The sequence below is a fragment of the Lepeophtheirus salmonis genome, chromosome 5, assembly GCF_016086655.4.
Source record: "Lepeophtheirus salmonis chromosome 5, UVic_Lsal_1.4, whole genome shotgun sequence".
NCBI classification, from domain to species: Eukaryota; Metazoa; Arthropoda; class Copepoda; order Siphonostomatoida; family Caligidae; genus Lepeophtheirus; species Lepeophtheirus salmonis.
In genome coordinates, this window is record NC_052135.2 from 51,109,922 (window position 1) to 51,129,751 (window position 19,830).

General features: G+C 30.6%; 1 protein-coding gene across 1 annotated transcript in view; it reads right to left on the reverse strand.

Annotated features, from left to right (window-relative positions):
* Positions 1 to 3,681: 3,681 nt before the first annotated feature.
* The window catches only part of LOC121118502 (putative ankyrin repeat protein YahD), a 35,089-nt gene continuing 18,940 nt past the window's right edge, over positions 3,682 to 19,830 (reverse strand). Inside the window, exons 5-7 of the mRNA XM_071888790.1 lie at positions 9,673 to 9,813; positions 5,112 to 5,339; positions 3,682 to 4,052 (exon numbers count right to left, since the gene is read on the reverse strand). Coding sequence (XP_071744891.1) covers positions 4,005 to 4,052; positions 5,112 to 5,339; positions 9,673 to 9,813 — 417 coding nt within the window. The 3' untranslated portion in view covers positions 3,682 to 4,004. The remainder of the gene's footprint in view (positions 4,053 to 5,111; positions 5,340 to 9,672; positions 9,814 to 19,830) is intronic.

The following is a 19,830-nucleotide window of genomic DNA, read 5'->3' on the forward strand; positions in this document are numbered from 1 at the left end:
TAATCCCTCTTGGTGACCAGTTTTTATTTTAAGAAAATACTGTCCTACATCTAAAACTGTTTTAATTTATAAATAATACATTAATATTTTTGAAATATATGTATTATGCAATTTAATAGATCAGGTTAGTAGAGAGGTTCAAAGAATTGTAAAATCCTTATGATCAATTTCTCTGGTGTCGATGTATTGGGGCAATCCACATCTAATAGACCAAAGGTTTACACCATAATAATTCATCATTTGATAGGAGTTAAACCTTCGTTACTTCCCAATAAAACTAAACGTGAGTATTTCCCTGGTGTAAATGGATGTTTTAGGAATATAAAACTCTATAAGTAGAGCCCAAAAAATTAACCCTCCATTAGTGAACTGGGAACTTATACACCCCAAGATTTATAAAAATGTTTTGTATTTAATTGAATATACATTTTATCGCTAATACTTTTCTGTATGCTCTTGAAACACAAGAATGTGATCATATGGTATTCTTTATTTATCTCGCCAATGCATTCTTTTGGATTTGTTCATATATTTAGCAATTTTGTATCAAACAAATCTACGTCTAATATTTTAGAAAAAATATATAATTTCGAATCATTATTAAGTAAAGTTATTAAAAAATCTTTTTACATTCACTAATTTACATAAATTTATGAATTATGAAATATTCTATAAGCAAAGAAAAATAACATAAGGCGTGTATGCCAGTGGGTCGTAAAATAATAAGAAAGCGCACAACCCGAACCTTTAAATTACTATAGATAAAAAATAAATTTACTATAAATCGTAGTCTTCGAGGGTAACCACGAATCCTCGAAATTTTTTAGGACTTATATCTGCTGGGACAACAGAACCTCTAATACTTATGGAATTCTTATTCACTAACCTTCACTGCATATAGAATTGCTTGGACTTTCATAAATATTTACTCATTTTTATAAGCTACATGTTGCTTAGGCAAATTCTTCAAACCCCCATTATATGCGCAATGTATGATACGCTCAACCATTCCAATGACGGAAATTATTTCTGCACAGAAAAGAGAAGATAGAAAGACGACTAGATCTCCGATTTAGACCAATGACAAAAACGATTCTCGACACTTACATTTGGTTTATTAGTATACAGAAAGGATGGGGCAATTCCGTAGTTCAACCCTTTTTTGTGCAAGTCAGAGAACGGGTTCCTCATTAATATTAATGGGTCCAGCTGTGCCGGCTTCATATGGAGTCTCTTTAGTATTCTCTTTAAGATTTTTGATGTGCTCTTGTGGTCCTGGCAGTACGGATTACCCAAGATTAATAGAAATACACGGTTATACCATAACGCGTGTACGACTGGAGTTTGGTTTCCACCCCACTTTTAATATTGACGTCATAGTAAGTGAGTAATTGCGTGTTTTGTCAAAATCTGCCTGTCTTGCCCCGCAGTCGGTACAGTATCGAGGTTAAGTTAATTCAATAATAGTTTTTCTTGCAACTCATTCCTTTGTTAATCTTTTTGATGTATAATATACGTAACCTTATCAAAACTGATGTGTACTAATTTTATTACTCTAAATTTCGAAGAAGTAATGCATACTTTGGAGAAATTTTTATTGAAAAAATTAATGTATAATTATTTTTTATTTATTTTTCATTTTTTGTACAGAAAGAAGTTGTATTTGCAATCAAAATATGGCCTTACATACATTTACTATCTTAATATATAAAACTAAAAGAAACAATCTACAATCACAGTCAATTTAAAACGATAAAATTCTAAAAAAATAACAATTAAATTATTTGATAATTATTGAAATAAAACCTGATTATTATGAACTATTAAAATAATAAAACTTATTTTTGATATAACATTTTGTCTCAATAACTTCGTTCTCATAAAAGAATAGAACAAAGAAGGGGAGATAAGATGATCCAGTTTTCTACTCCAACGTTTGGTAAATAAATCCTGAAAATCTAGCCTTCACATGGGTAAATATGTTTCTTTAAATTATTCTCTTCCTCTAACGCTATCTTCTTCTCTCCTTTTTGCAAATTTTGTCCACACAAACTCGTTTAGAGCAGCCAGGGCAAAAATTCATGCAGGAGTTCCTGGTTCGATGGCTTCTTACCCAATTTGGACTCCCCATCCCGGCTAATTTATTGCATTATATAATTCAGGCAGCTGGAGTGACTGAAATTACGCAATATTTTTTTTTCTCCCTTACATTGCTTGCAGATTGTACGGTCGAAAAAGAACCGAGACGAGATATGATATTTCTAGTAACTCTGCCTTGGGGTGAGAAAAGGATCCCAAACACGCTTGATGAAGTCATGTACTCTTTCTGTCTCCCAGGGAGCCTCCCTAAATTTGTTTGAGTGATCTTGCCATGAGATCCTTGATAGTCGATGTAGCAACTTTGAAGGGGTCCCCGTCTTTGTCCCTTTTTGGATTGAATTAGTATTGTTGAAGTTGTTTATTTAGCCTCACCGATAGAAGATGAACCCCTCTTGTATGTAACTAATCCACCGCGACTAACCCTAAACTATTGTCAACTTTTTCAGGTATATATATGGTAATTACCTCATTTCCTTCGATCGATTGGCGGCCTTAAGCCTATAGCTAGCCAGTATGCTGTTCGTTATTGCATCGTAACTATATTCATTTTTCTCAACGGCGATCACTGTAAATAATCTGGATTCTTCTTACCTTCAGCGTTTAGTATCACCATCTTCTACGGGGACTCTAAATGTGGGGGCCTCCTCATCCAAGATAATAAAAGGAAATGCCACTGTAATTTTAAGTAACTCATTTCTAAGCCACCATGGATATTGGGAGCGAACTAACGGATCGTCCCAACCCATTTTGAGAGCCGAACGAAATCAATACCCTACATTCTCCAAGTATTGCACATGGTCATCATATGGTATACATCTCAGGATGTTTGTGGAGCATTGAAGTTTATTTTAGTTTTTTTTTGTTTTTTTTCATCTACATAATTAATTTATTCTCTGTACATTAATTTCATATACCTTTACATTACATTCCAAAAAAAAACCGCATAGCAACTTCATCTCAGAATAATATTGATTAATTAATATAAAATTTGTTTAAATAATTTATTATGTATGGCTCAAACAAAAGTATAAGCATGGGTAAATAAAAAATATAATAACATCTTAACGAAAAAACTTAAATTAAAAACAAAACTATAAGTCAATTCTACATTTCAATCCACATCAAACCTCTCCAGCACTTGTGGGGATCTTAAGAGGAGTCTGTTCAGACCAATAGGTATGAAAGAATTTCTACTTTTTGCTGCGTAGGAATAAATAGCACTTGATTAACTATTATCTTTTAAGTGAAATCTATGTGGAGGGGTGACACTTATGCAAATTCCCAACCTTTATTTCTGGATTGCAGATGTACACAATGCTAACCACTTTTGGGCAATCTCTAAACATATGTATTGTGTTTAAATTTAATTTATTACAGTTTTGCTTGCAAGTTGTTCCTCTGTTAACCTTTTTTATTTATAATATAGGCAACTTCATCAAAACTGATTAGAACTAATTTAATTCCCCTAAAATTGGATATAGTAATTTTGTAGATAAATTTTATTCTAAAATGAAATATATATTTTTACTGTTAGAGTAATAAATTATATCTTGTTGATATCCCAAATTCATGTTGTTCAGATTATTTTAGAAGAATTAATTTATTTTCTCTCTGTATTATATTTACATAAGTATTTTTAGCAGTGTTATTTATAAAAGAAAAAGGGATGAAACAGTTTTGTAAAAATGATGCAAGATTTAAATGACGTAATTATTATAACTGGTCAATTATTTATCATGTAATAGTATACGGTTTATTTTGGGGTTTCTTTTTTATCCGATTCACTAACCACATTATAATTATAAAAAGGATATTTTTAGAAATATTTATCAAATGTCTTTTTTTATTTTATTTTTTGAATGACCATATTTTGAGACAACATCGATTGGTTAAAAAAATGTCCGTCAAAGACTTGCATTTCTTTCATTTCTTGAATCTTTTCCCTGAAAGAGCTATAACAGAAAAAATATAATATATATTAAAAAATGCAATAATATCCCCTTAAATTTTCTAATTATATGGTTCTAGAACATTTATGTATATTTTGCCATAAGGAATATAAAAAAATACTAAATATATTTGATAATTACGATTCATGGAGCATTTATGGATTCATCTTGTTCCGATATTGAAGGATCAAAAGTAGGGTAATTTACAGAGTGGGAACCGTTTATACTTGTTGAGTTAATACGTAATTTTTATTAAAAAATTATATTCAAACGCTCATTCATCAATATGTTTTTTATTATCGTTAATTTATTCATACAAAATGCAACGCCTAGGCTATATTTTTTTTAGGTGGTGCTTGGTTAATTTTTTTTATAAATTTAAAAGGTAACATTTTTGAGTAGGTCCTGAATTTGCCCAAATAATCTTTCTTTACTTGTTTTACTATTTAATTTTTTTTTTTGCAATGATAAAACGTTTAGGGGACAACGTCATTAATTTCCTGATTTCTGATGGAGATGGCTCAAATCCCCCAACCCATCCCAAACGGACACCCCTGTTTCGTCATTATAATATTTTGCAATGTTTCCCTCTCTGTAGGTATTTTACATGTGAAATCATCTATGTTGCGTAGTTGCTTATAAATAGGGATAAGGAATTATGCAAAATCCATTGTAGAATGAGTATATTAAAAAAAGAAACCGAAAATCAACATGGTAAACCTGACAAGACTTACACCAATAACTCCTTATCAATCATAAGTGTTACTCCCCATGATCCATGAGCTCATGCAAATTATTCTTAGATGTTCTCCCTCAAAAATGAAAAAAATAATGATAACAGCTTTAGAAAATAAAAAACACAGGTTTTTTTTCTACTACAAAAAGTATTGCACTCATTCAACATCATATTTTTTTACAACTATACAAATAATCATGTTTTAATCTTAGTTGGTTGAGTCTGACTGAAAGAAATGTTCCATAAATCATAATCAAATATATATTATTTTATATATAATGTTTTTTTGATTTTTTTTGGCGAAATGTCCACAAAGATATACATACTTGTACAACAGAATTAAATTGTCCATCTCGTGCAAGCTCCATTGGCGTTTTCCCCATCTTATTTCTCTCTCTGATAATACGGAAATTTGAAAAAACGATCAAAATCCGGACAATGTCATAAAAACCTCTTGATGCAGCTAAATGGAATGAAGTATTGTTATCTATATCTCTGGAGCGGGTTGGACACTTATTCGTTTCCAACATTTCAAGGACAAGTCTCACTTGATTCTGAAAATAAATATTGGTTAGAATGGCAAATTGTCATGGTTGACCAGGGAATTTCCTCTATATATAAATCCATATTCCGGTTTTATATCCGTACAAGCAGTAGTAAAGTGTGTTTAAATAAAATTTTAATTTAATATATGTTTACATTTAAATGCATCATCTAAAAAATATTTATTTTTTCATTCAAATATAAAAAGCTAATTCACTTATTATTTCCAACTATTAGCACGATTATTTTATGATTGTTATAAAATGTTTCCAACTCTACAAGGGCTAATACAAATTCAATTTGAAGAAACTGAGGACACTTTTTGCTTTGGCCAAGTTGCTTGGACGTGGTTTTATTAAGACTTGCAAAAATTTAACAAAACCGTAATACTAATCTGCAATTTTTGGATACAATTAGAAATTTTATTAACCTTGTTAATTTAGTTAAAGATTGAATTTATAGAAGATAAATAATTAGATCTACCATATACTCATCTTGTTTTGGATATTGTTTTTTAAGTGGACATAACTTTTAATTTAATTCCGAGTAGTTTGTAGAATTAGCCAATAATTGCAATATATTTTTCACAATGGCGATGTGTATTTTAAAAATCGATCATCTACGGATAAAAATTATCCAGGCTTCTTATCTATAAAAGTGTTAAACTTTCCGAACGACATAAATATGAAGAAGTTGTGGATCAACAAAACGAAACGTGCGAATTGGATTCTAACTAATTTTATTATTGATCTCATTTAATTATAATTAATTATTTAAATGTATTATGCTTTTATTTGTAAATAATATTATTAAATATTCATTCATTGTATAAAATTGTGATGTCAAAGTTTCAAATTAAGTATTTTATTATTTAAAAAAAAAAAAAATATCCGTTGTCTTTGATGTGTTTGTATGGATATTCTTTCTTCAATTGGAACATGTGGGATATCTTTTGATAGCTTAGAGCCTAAAAAATGTAGTTGTACTTACGGCTTTACGAAAAAATTCCCGAATAAGCGTTCAAAAGTGACAATAAATATGTACACCATGTGAAAAAAGCTTATAACATAAATTGGAAATCATTCAAACTGTATGAAAATTAATTTAAAAAGGACCCGGGAATATGAAGTTGTAAAACGTCATTACCCATCAGGCATCGAATCTATTTGTATATATAGGAGTTGTAGAATGGTATTTCCAATGTGCAAAGATAAATTATTACAGGAATGTGTCATATAAATAAGTTTTCCAATATTTTATATACTAAGGTACATATACTATTTTATAAATATATACCTATGTAAATGTAACATTACATAGTTCGAAAGTAAAATTTGGACTAAAAAAGTAGCTTTGGATAAATACTAACAATTTTATTTTTTTCAACAATAATGAATTTCTTATAACAAAACATATTAACCAAGCCTTTGCAAACTTGGTCACTGAATATAGCTCCCATCCGTTGTAATCATATCCTTCACATAGGGTCGGAAAGCATACATGAGTAAATTACAAACTCCTTACACATGTTGTCCCACGCAGCCACGATATAGGCTTTCTGGGATTCCACACTTGTTGGAAAGTTATGTTGAAAGGCATATGTCCTTGCACCAAATTCAGCCTTTTCCTTTCACATAACTTCTGCCACTGAGCTGATCTGTGTGACAATTTTTCTAAAGATAGTTTGCCTTCAAGCATTGCAACATGGTTTATTGGAGCACTTTGTAATAGGCGTCCTGGCCGATTTTATCGCCGGGCAAGACGAACAAGGTTTCTCATACAAATTTCGATGCCCTGAAGGCCATGACAAAGTGGAGTAGAATAACTTGACCTCGGACTTCATCAATAACTGCTGGGTTTCTTTTCGTCCCCGTATTGAAGCCAAGTTCAGAATGGACAGAGGCATATAGAATAAAAGGATAGCAAATTCTTGAATTTCCAACTTATTTTACAAAAGTTTATCAAAAAAAGTGGCACAAAATAAAAATATGTAAGAGTGAAAACGGCTTTTTAAATTGTCTAATTGTTGAGTCCTCGCCCTTTACATATAATGTGCTGCTGTAATGGAACAATGAAATGGAATTTGAGCACCTGCAACAGCTATATGGGTAGGACTTCTTTTTTTTTTTTTTTTTTGTGTCTGGGCAGAAGAAGTATTAGGTGTAAGTTAAAAAACAGGGTATCGATCAACCATATATTTATTCTGCAATTCTGGAAGGAACAGAATGTCCTTGTTACAATCTGTGAGGCACGAGACAATCCTAAGAATGAAAAATTATTATAACTGTACAAGTAGAGTCTGACCTAATTGGAAAAGTTCGGAGGTGATTGATTTTGAAATGTCTCACAGGAAAAAAAACAAAAAAACAACAACGTTGAACTGATAATCAGAATATTTTTTTTTACTTTGTTGAAACCAGTGCTTGGCATCCAATCTCACCAGACTTCAACACAATGGAATTCTTTATTTTGGGCGCAGAAGTGTAACACACTAACTGATCCTCCTACAACACTAAATACGAGCTGATGCACAGACTCCAGACAAATTTCACAATTTATCAAAGGCGACTGTCATTAAGACCTGCTACCGTTTCCGAGGACTAGTTCCAGCTGTTATTGGCACCAAAGGCGATCATATCAAATAATATTTTTTTTGATTAAACTTTAATTGGGCATTGATTTTTATTATAATTGAATGAAAAGTTTTACAGAAAGTCAATTTAAAAATAGTTTTTGTTGTAGTGCTAGGTTTTTTTTAAGGGTATATTTGATATTTATTTTTTGTTCAATTTACCAAACTGATTTTTCAGTACGAAATCATTTTTTATTTTTCAAAATTTTTTTTCACATTCTTTAGTTTTTTACAAAATATATAGCGCCTTTCAGAATATTTTTTTTTAAATATACGTTTTATTTAAAGTGAATGGTATACTTCTTTAATGATCTTTTTTTTTATAAAAAGCTAATGCATTTATTAACATTTTCTTTTAGGGTAATTAGATAAATAATCAATATTTCCTTACTGATAGCCTATTTTTCCTACTCTAGTTGTCTTTGACTAAACACATCATTCATAATTTTTTTATTTATAAAGTGAGGCAGAATAATATTCTTAGTCTCCTATAGGTTCTAAAGGTGCCATGAATATTACACTATTACTTGCTAAAGAGACTCAATGAATTGACCATTTTTTGATTGAATTAGAAGAGTATGGAAAAACAATTGCATACCTGATGGTCCATTTAAATCTGAACATGTACTAGTTCAATAATTAATTAAGGTTGAGATATTGAAATTAATTCAAATTTCCATTTATTAAAGCATAAACAAATAGTTAGAAAACAAAAGAAATCTGAGCTCTCTAATTTACGTACAAGTCGAGAAAATGACCCATAAATGTGATTGACTAATTTCCATTCGTCCTCTCCAATCAGTTTGGCGTCTCCAGGACCACCGTCTACGCCGTAAGCAAGTCTGAAACGCCGGAAAGAAAGAAGGGTTCTGTCAAAAAGGCCAAACTGGACCCGTAGGAGTGGAAGAAAATAGCCCAGGTCAATCCTCTCAAGCCTATGAGAGATCTCGGGGTTTCACACAAAACTGTCCAGAGATTTCTCAAAAAAGCGGATAGAAAGAGTTTTTTGAGGGTGGAAAGGCCACTTTTGACACACAGCAATAAAAGGAACCCCTTTTCCGTTCCAAGACTCTCTCGAATGAGTTTTGAATGAGCCTTTGATTTTTTTTTACATATCCCCTCTTTCAGCCCTGATGTCAATCCTCTCGACTACACCTTGTGGATGTATGTTGAGGAGAAGGCCTGCAGTGACCGTCGCTAAACACCAAGGCCTTCAAATCCACTATCAGCCAGAACTGGGACACCATGACGGACGACTAAACATCTATTTATAGTAATAATTTTGTTAAAAGTCTATCGAGAATTAATAGATTATATCTTCTTGAACTTTAAAATTCAAAGTATTCTGAGTTTAATGGACCACTCGGTGGATCACGAGAGAAAATGATAAAGTATGTAATCTCATCAATGATGCGGATTGAGACTTGAATTATTTCTATTACAAGTCAAGCTAAGTCAGAATTGTTGAGGTCCAAGTCGAATATTCAGTACTTCAATAATGTGGCCATGTGAGTCATAAGTCATCAAATTATTGAGTCGAGTTCAAGTCATGTGACTTTGTGCACGATACTAACTAAATGTGTTTTTACATTAAAAAAAAGTACTAATGGATAAATTATTGATTGTTCCCCTGTGTTTTTCGACAACGATATTTTAAAAGCTTAAATGTAATTACTTGCAACAGAAATATCTAATTTAATTAAATAACTTACTTTTCGACAAGCAATAAGTAAACTTGTTTCACCATGTCGATTTACACTTGACAAATTCGATCCTATGCCAATAAAAAAAGATGCAAGTTCATCAAAATTATTTTCCAAAGCTATGATGAGAGGAGTTTGCCCATCTTCATTCTGAAAGAAATTGATATCTAATCTTAGATGTATTCTAATAAATTACCTATATTATTTATTGGTATACATATAGAAATTTGATTTTTGCAGAGTTATAAAGAAGATAACTTTGATTATTTAGAATAGCATTATTTCAAATAAAATGTTATAAAATTATTTATAGTCATAACTATTATTATTTTATTTGGCATTTTTTTTAAATGCATCAACTTTCATTCTTTTTTTAGAAAGAGATGTTAACAAATAATTATAATATTAAAGAATGAACAAAAAAGAGCCACACACAAACCATTTTACTAAACTTTTCAAAAATTCGATCTGTAAATGTGTCATATTATTGCCTACAAATCATTCTTCGATTAAATATATTTAGTACTTCATGAATATATGTTTTTTGGGTCTGATACCGATTTTCTCTTTTTTTATTCAAATATACCCTGGAAATTCAGTAATAAAAATCAAACAAAAGTTTAAAAACATGGGCACCTAATTGACTCTGCAGGACCAAAACATTGAATTAAATGTAATAAAGGAAATGGAAGTTTCAAGAATGGTACGCCCAAGTTTTTAGGACTTATAATAAAAAAATTATTAACAAAATGTTTGCCTCTTTCTATTGCAGACCTTCAACACACATTTATTTTTACTATTAGGTTGTTCATAAATGGTTGAGACTACCCCAATAAGACAAGATATTTCATTCAAAATTTTTTAAAAATGTACTCAATCGTATGACCTAGTCTCCTCCGGCTCAGATAACGTTGTGGCAATAGTTCTCCAACTCCCAAAGCTGCCTGGAATGCTCCTCTTTGTTCACTAACTTCAATACTAGCTGAACGACGCGTGTGAGGTCCTCATGGTTATCAAAATTGTAATCCTGGAGCAGGTACTTCAGCTTACAGAAGAGAAATCGTCACAGAGATTGAGATCCGGGCTGTAGGGACTATGTTTGATTGTTTCCACCTTTCTCCGCGTTAAGAACTGTCTGGTGTAGTTGGTTATGTGGGGGAAATACGTAGTCCTAATTAAGTAAAAGTTCCTTCAGTTATTTTTTGTTCTTTTATAGGCTGGAAAACTGTTTTCCTGTCGTTGTGTATCAAAAACTACGAGGGAAAAAATTGTGAGTCTGCATGTTCAGCGACAAAATATGTGCAAATATGGTATGTAGGCATTAGCTATTTAGTCTTTTTATAACTATGTAATGTTTTATCACAATAAAATTCAATAGAAAGTCGATACTGGTGGAATTTTGTAGCTAACTCTTCTCCTTTCTTTTCAAACGGACCTGTCTCAATCATCAAAACATCTTAAACATAAAACAACCACAAAGAAAAAAAAAAACTCTCATAAAACAAGAACAGAATCAAAAATAGGACAAAAAAATAAGATGAAGTCTTGATTAGTCCAATATCAAATGAGTAAAATAATGAAGTAGCGAAAAAATAAAGATAAAAAAATAAAAACAATCCGAAAATGCATGTTAAAAAAGGAAAGTTAATTAGAGTGGCATTTCCTTAAAATTGGGCCTTGCAATGATGTTTTGTGATTTTGCAATAGATTTGGATTCAATTTTTAACGGAAGAGCCAGTTCCTTAAAAATATAGGGTTATTTTCTTCTTAGGTGGACCGTCTCACCAGATAGCGGGTGAGTCTTGATGATTGTCCATATTACTTCAAGCCGATCCGAAACCATCAATTTTTTTGGACTTTTTCCTGAGACATACATATACAGGATGTGGATTTTAAATCCACAAAACTTAAGGAAAATGTATATTGCAATCTATTTCCCTAAATTAATACAGCAATTCACGAATCTTTTGCTCTTAAAGACAGTGTCTATAGTGAAGTCAATTGATATATAAAAAAACAATTTCATCTTAACCCACAGCCTCCCCTATCCCTGATTCTTGTACAACCCTCGAGTATGAACTTCTTGTCCATGTTGGCTACTGTCTCGAAAATGGAAGACAGCAAGGTGTCAAAAGTGTTATGTGTACGTTTACTGGACTCTCTCTCATAAACATACCAAACATAGTAGTCCAAGAGTGTCAGATCTTGCGAGCTTAAGGCCCATATTTTCTGTCCTCTAGGGCCTTCAGGAATTCCAAAGTGCATTTTTCTTCTCAAAACAATCATGAGTTATGCATGTAGGTTTAACTTATCCATCAGATTCCTAGAAAGCATTGGCAACATCGTTAACAATTATTTAGGGAGCAACGTAAACTAAATCATATCTTTGGGTGTGCATTCGGTACGGAGGCACACAATAATGGACGAACGGCGTTCGTGTTCGGAGGACTTATCAAACATTATGTTGTTTTTCTTATACAATTTTGTGATTTAAATTTCATAACCACAATTTATATTCATAGATCTCAGGTTTTTCAAGATATTGAGGTCTTAACTTGTTCTGGATTAAAAATCCCCCCTTCAAGTTTGAATGCCCAACGGAATATCATTACAATCTTCCTTTAATTATGAAGTATAAAAAAGTAGTGTTGGTTTTTAGCAATATTTAAGCTAAAACAAAATCTCAACTTTACTAAAGCTTTTTGAAAATAAATAGAACTCCCCTAAATATTTCTTTTGGGGAAAATTGGTTATTACTTGATTTTAATTCAAAAGTAAATAAATTTTCTTTTTTGTGTATGAAAAAATTTCATTCACAAAAAAAAAAATTATTGGGAAAAATTTCAAAAATCCAAACCTATTCAACAAAAGTTTCTAATTTTTCATTTTTTTTTTGAGAAAAAAAATATAAAATCCAGTTATTTACAAAGTTTTATATGTGTGTGTGGGAGGGGGCATTTTTTTTGCAAGAAAAAATCAAAAAAATAATAATTTTTTTTGAAAGTTAACTTCTTTTGAAAAACTTAAAAAATCAACATTTGTTCACAAAAAAAAAAGAATTTCAAAAATTAAATTTCTTGGAAAAAAATTTCAAAAATATACAGCGATTTACAAAAATTAAAATTTTATAAAAGAAATCAAAAATCCATAGGTTTTCTCATAAAATTAAATTTTTTGGAATAAAATTTTAAAAATCTACAGTTTACACAAAATTCAAAAAAAATTTTAAGTATAAATTTTTTTGAAAACTAATTTTTGCTGAAAAAAATTCAAAAATTTCGTAGCTGTTTACAGAAAATTAAATTTTTCGGGGAAAAAAAATGAAGTTTTTAATAAATTAATTTTTTTAAATATTAAATTTTCTAGTAAAAGTCAAAAAAACTTTTAATTTCCCCCAGTCCACCCTTACAGACGTCCATGGATTTTGCATCATTTTTTCAGATAATAGGTATAGAGAGGTATAATTTGATAACTAAAATTCAATATATGTCGATATGATACGGATTTAAATTGAATTTAGTCCGAAACGTATATCCGTACTATTTCTTTGTAGATGGTTTTGTATTTATATATCCAGATCATATGTTGTCTTTGTATTAATATGGAGGTGCAAAGGTGTGTTTTTGATACAGAACTGCTCAGCTCTGCCAGTGACTGAGAATAAAATGACTTAATTTTAAACAAAGGTCCTTGATTTATATATAAAAATAGTCAGACTTAAACTCGAAAATTTTTAGTCGAATGCAACACTAAAAAAATATCCTGGAATGACTTTCCAATAGTTAAATAGGCGCAAAATTAATTATAAATAATACTGTATTATGTATTATAAATACAATTATACATCTCTTTGAATATTATAATGTAATTTACATATATTACTATATTGTATCGAATGTATTTACATATTAATTATAATATAAGGGTCATATGTCTATACAAAAACAAAAAAAGGATGAATTTTCCATTAAAAATATGCCTGCTTAATGTCTTATTTCTCAAATATAAATGAATGACATAAATTAGAAAAATTACAGGCTGAGGACTCAAAAATTAGACAACTTAAAAAACCGTTTTCAATTCTTCATATTTTTATTTTGTGCCATTTTTATGATAAACTTTTTTTTTAAAAAAGGTGAAATTTACCAAAAAGCCATTTTGCCGAATGACCATTTGAAACAAATACAGATGTTGTTAAGATTATTTTAAGCATATTTTTGAAATTAACACAAAATTTTGTATGAACAAATAAAATTTCTTATGGATCATTGATTTTTTTCTTACTCAAAAGTTAGCTTAAACCTATTAAAAATATTATTTTAACTAAAATTAAAAATTCCCTGAAGCCAGATTCATCAAAAAAAGAACGAATTACAAATTCACAATTAGTGTGCCCAGTATTACTACATTTAAATATGATCTGTAAATGAATTTAGTTTGTTGCTTAATGTTATTTTTCATTTAATTTGTACTTATGATTCTTTCTTTCTTTCCCTCGAATATAGCCATAAATTGTATTGTGGAAGCATAATATAATTGAAACTGCTGAAAAGATCATTTAACAAGACAAATAAGGTATCATACATCAAATAAAGGATCTAGAGAAAGAATCCCCACCCTGTGGCCTGTATGCCTAATTGTAGACTTCTTCAAGTTTTTCAAAAAGAACACAGAGTTTAGCTTTGAAACTTCTACCATTGATATATCCCAACATATATAACTATTTTTCTATGTGGTCTCCATGAACTCCTCACATAGCAATCAGTGGCCTGAATGGCTTACATGTGTTTTGACGAAGTTCACCAATACATTAAGCCATTCCTTCTCAATAGAACCCTTCGATTTTTCAACACTTAAGTACAGGATTGTTCAGTATACCATTCAGCGGCCAAGAAGATCTGATGTTGGCTGCTTCTTTTGGGTTACCATCTTGAAAATGGTTGTTGAAATTGTTTTATTTATATTTTAAAAATATAATTATTTTAGTATAATTAAACATAATGTTATTATGTAAATTAGGAATCTTCTTTTGAATTTCATATATATACATTATGTATATTTCCATCTTTAGGAACGAACGCACATTGAGTTCATGTAAGTAATTTCTTCTGAGTGCGTTGTAGATCGAGATACCATGTTCCAAGAAGAGCTTTTCTGAGCTGCTTCTTTTGGCTTCCATCTAGGAAATGGTTGGTCGATTTTTTAATTTTTTTTATTCAGTTTTTTTTAATATACATATTTGTAAATAACTATGGGATAAGTAATTTTAAGGAGCATTTTTATTAATCTCACTAGAAACCTTTAAATCAGTATAAATTAGTAGACCCTGGAAACGAGATTTAATTCTGGAATTGGATAGGATTTCAGTGCGTTACTTTATAAAAGGAATCATGATCTTCTATTTTTATAAAATCGTCACAAACAATATCCAGATTATTGTATTTAAAGTTTTATGGACAGGGTGGTTCAACTAAGTGTTTGCAAGTAAAAAAAGTATAACACCTGTGTCTTTATTTCTTAACTGTGTGCACCTTACCACTTGAGCAAAACCCCGTTTTTTATTTCCCATTTAATTTACACAAAATGCACTAAAGTACAGAACATTTTTGTTCCTTATTAAAAGAAAACGGGGGTATGGTTGTAGGAAGGAAGCATAATGAACAACTCAGGTGGTAGAAATGACAACCGTACCGTAATTACTCTTCATTTGTGTGTTTTTGTATAAAAACTGGTTGGAAGAGGGATGGGATGAGTTCAGAGAAAATTGCGAGCTTTTAAAGGAACACCTTTTGAACAAAAATCCTTGGAGATGCATACTTTTAGAATAGAGCTTTCTTTAATTTATAGATTGAATATTTTTCTATAATATAAGCCATCAAATACCTCATCACAATGTATTATGAATAAGTTATAAGGATCTAATGACAAGTGTCGTTTTTTATCATTTTAGAGCCAAAAAGTAGAAATATATCGATTTCAGAACAAGATACAGAATCAATAATAACACTTTTTAATCTTAAAAAAGACATAAGTCATAATATAACTACTCAAAACAATAATAGTCCCGAATAACTAAAATCCAAGATATTTCAGAAATCAAATGACTAAGAGAAAAACAGAGATCCGTTTTGGATTCGATTATTCTCGTCCTTTCATCTGTACAAAATCTCCCCCGCCCACCCTAATTGTTCCTCTATGTTATCTACGGATGTACAAGTATCCTATTAATTGAGTCTCTTGATATTTCGTTCCCTCTTAAATCCATCTATTGTTAGTAGGTTATACATATTATATGTACAACATGTAATGTATACCGCTTAAACTATAGGAGAGGTAATTAAGATTCATTTGTTTGATGTAGTAAGCAGACAAAAATAACAACAAGGAGTAGAAGACTCTGATTCTGATATTAATAAATAATGGAAAAGAAAGCAAGTATAACATGTCAGGAATCAATCTTTCCTGGAATTTTTATATCGAATACCTAGATGAATCTTCAAACATACCGATTTATATACAGAATATAGTATATACAAGGTGAGGACTCAAAAACTTAGAACCCTCATCGAGGCTGTCTACCCTCAGTCCTAAAAGTTAGACAATATTTTACTTGCCTCAATTTGAAAAAACTGTCAAAAAGCTACAATTTAATCTTTGTTTTGTTTTTGCACTTTCTAAAATGATCAAGTAACAAGCAAAACGGTAGAGGGCGTGCAATCTCCTCCACACACAAGTCGATCCCCAACAATAAGATCTTCATAGTGGACGCTGTTCTGAAAAAGAAAAATGATAGCTTCCTGGCTGAATAAAGAGCTTAGGTCGAGGGAACCTTCAGGACCATACATCAAGATCAGGTCATAGTTCTCGGTGTCGTGGCGTCCGAGTTCTGAATTTGCCATTTACTTTCTATATTCATGAGTGATTAAACCATTCTTGAATTGACGCTCAAGGTTTGAAAGAATGTCTTATTCTGTAGAAAATACGTTTTCTTGCTTTGATTATTCATAAATTTTGAAATAATATACCCTCTAGAGAAGATTGTCTTAATCTTTCTCTACCCATGTTGATACATAATTATGTACCTAAATTTTTAAACTAGAAAAAAAAACAAGTAAAATAACAAAATTCCATTCATTTTTTATCCTTATGTCAATGATAGTGATTTAAGAGTCGTTAGAAAAGTCTGTGCAAAGTCCAAGACACTACTGGTGCGTATTGTGGTGATGTTCAGTTAGTAGCATCTCTTGGAAGAAAATATACCAACGTTCTGTAAGATCGATATATTTCCTTCTGTTTGGTATTTGTTTGAATCGAGTAGTCGGCTGGAAAGATTATGGATCTGCAACGAATAATCCTCATCGTTTATCTAAAAGGGTAAAATATTACGAGTGCATATTATTGATCGTTATTTGACCTTTTGAAGAGCTTCAAAAAAACGCTCACGAATGGCCCACAAAAAAGTACTTTTCGATCACTGCAATGCACCAGGTCACACCTCAGCAGTTGTGGTTGCAAAATTATTGGAAATAGAGTTCTAACTCAAGATATCCATAGCACTAGCAATTTCATGGACCTTTACTCTTCTAACATCCATCACCATATCATGAATTTGATCAATGATATCTGGAGTTTAACCTCAACAGGGCATCCAGAACGTTCGGCGTCATTTATACCCATATGACCTCTCAGAAAATTTTGAAACCACTAATAAACCCATAATAATGGGTTTTTAATATAATATTTATTCAACACTCAATATTCTTTTTCTTCCATTTTTTGAAATTTACTCCACTTCCTCGATTCATACAAATGCCAAACAGAAATAAATATACCAATCTATCTGAAAGTTGGTGTGTGTTCTTCCAAGAGATGCTTATAGCTAAACATAACCTTAATACACACAAGTAGGACCCTCTCTTGACCTTAAAACAGAGTTTTTAAACGACTCTTGTATATTCCGGTTTACGCCTTCAAATTAAAATCAAGATAGCAAACACATATTTAACTGTTTTAATTAGATCCCTAATTATTTTTTTTTTTATTTGCAAGTTTATTTTTTCGAGGATTTATTTTTGAGACTCAACGTCGAATGTCATGTTCGGTTTTTTACAGATTTGATCTGTCCCTCTTTATAATCCCAAACAGAATTGAAAATGTAAATTCAAAAAGGCAAGTTGAGAGAGAAAGAAGCAGTTCATGATTGACAGGTTCTGCAATTATAATGTAGGAGTTTAACGCAAAGTATATATAATTGTTTATATTGAAATTATGACTTTTGCAATTAATATTCCAGGCAACTTTGGAAAGATAAGGATTATTAACTAATTTTTGTTTTCTTTTACTGAAACCTTAAATGTACCACAGGCTTGGAAACAATGATATACAGCAGGGGTGTTGCTAGCTTTTATCATTTTGAGGGAGTAGTCCCAAAAATTATGAACGCCGTAATATAATTATTTAAAGTGTCCACGAACATACAAATTTTGCTTTAATATAATAAAAGATCACTCGTAATATAAATCCTTTGTTTACTCTCCGTTTTGTACGTAGCTATTAATTTAATATTTAAACATACTCAGAACAAGAAAGAATATTAACAGGTTGAGAAAATTAATTAACATGATTCAATGAACCACTTTATAGAAATAACTTCTCAATTTTAACTCTTTGAATATGAGTGTTGAAATAAACGCCTGGGACATTTCATTCAAATTATACAGTACTCTCAGTATATTATCATTTCTTTGTCCTCTTATAATGTATTTTATAAATTGAAATGTACATTAATATATTGAGTGCGTCAAAAAACAGAAGTAATCTTGAACAAAAATTCAAAAAACTTTTTTTGGGAGAATTTGAAAAATATAAGTCACATTATTTCGTGATCAATTATGGGTAGAGATGTAAAAAATAGAAAGAAACGAATAAAGTGGTTTTATTTTACTAAATCATCCTCAAACAGCTTATATTTCAGGGACGTCCAAAGAATTATATTTTAACGGTAGAGGGGCTTGGTTTTTGGATGTTTTTTTTTTTTCATAAAAAATCCAAAAATTAATTTTTTTCCAAAAAATAACTTTAAAATATAAAACTTTTTGAAAAAAAATTCAAAAATTCACGTCTGTTCCAAAAATATTTACAAAATTTAAATTCTCGGGAAAAAAATTTCCCAAATTAAATTTCCAATTATTAATTTTTGGAAAAAAAATTCAAAAAATGTATAACTATTCATATAAAACAAAAAACTTTGAAAAATAATTTTAAATGTTAAATTTATGGAATTTTTATGCGAACATCTATAGTTTTCCATAGAAAGTTGAATTTAGGGAGGAAAATTTTCAAAAATCCATAGCTTTTCACAGAAAATTAAATTACAATGTAAAAAGCAAATATTCTTTAATTTGGGGTGTACTACAGCCCCTCCAGCTTAGTCCCTGTGGACTGCCCTGTAGTTATTCCATTTGAGCATGTCATTACGGGAACAACGTTGAAAATTGATTTCTCTAAAATGTGTAATTTGTAACCTTTTTTTAATGCAAAGGATATGTTTGTATGTGGGCATTTTTTTTTACTCTTTTGTAATATCGTTAATGAATGTGTCTTTTAAGATAATTAAAAAAGAGTTATGACAGCTTTCAAAAATGAAATATAAAAGACAACTTGCCCAAGAAAATGATCAATTTTGGAGTAATTAAAGCCTACCAGGAAAGGCTCTTTTTCACATTTATAATTACGGGCTTTATCATCAAATTTATGAGAAGAGTTAAATCTTTTGTGGAATGTTCAATACTGGGGGTTATAGAAATCTGAAGACTTGCTAATTCAATAATTTAATAACGTTGAGTGATTTAAATTAATTCATCTTTTGATATATACAGCATGAACAATTAATTACAAACCTGAGTTCTCTAGGTTATGTACAAGTGGAGAAAATGATATATGAACCTGATCGACAAATTTTTGTTCGCGCATTTCAAAGAATTGGGCGTCTCCAGGAACACTGTCAACACCGTCAACAAGTCTGAAACATTGGAGAGGAAGAAAAGCTCTGTCAAAAAGGCCAAGCTAGACCCTTAGGCGTTAAAGAAAACAGCCCAAGCCAATCCCCTCAAGTTCAAGAGGGTCCATGTATGAGATATCGGAGTTTCACGCTGTAGTGTCCAGTCA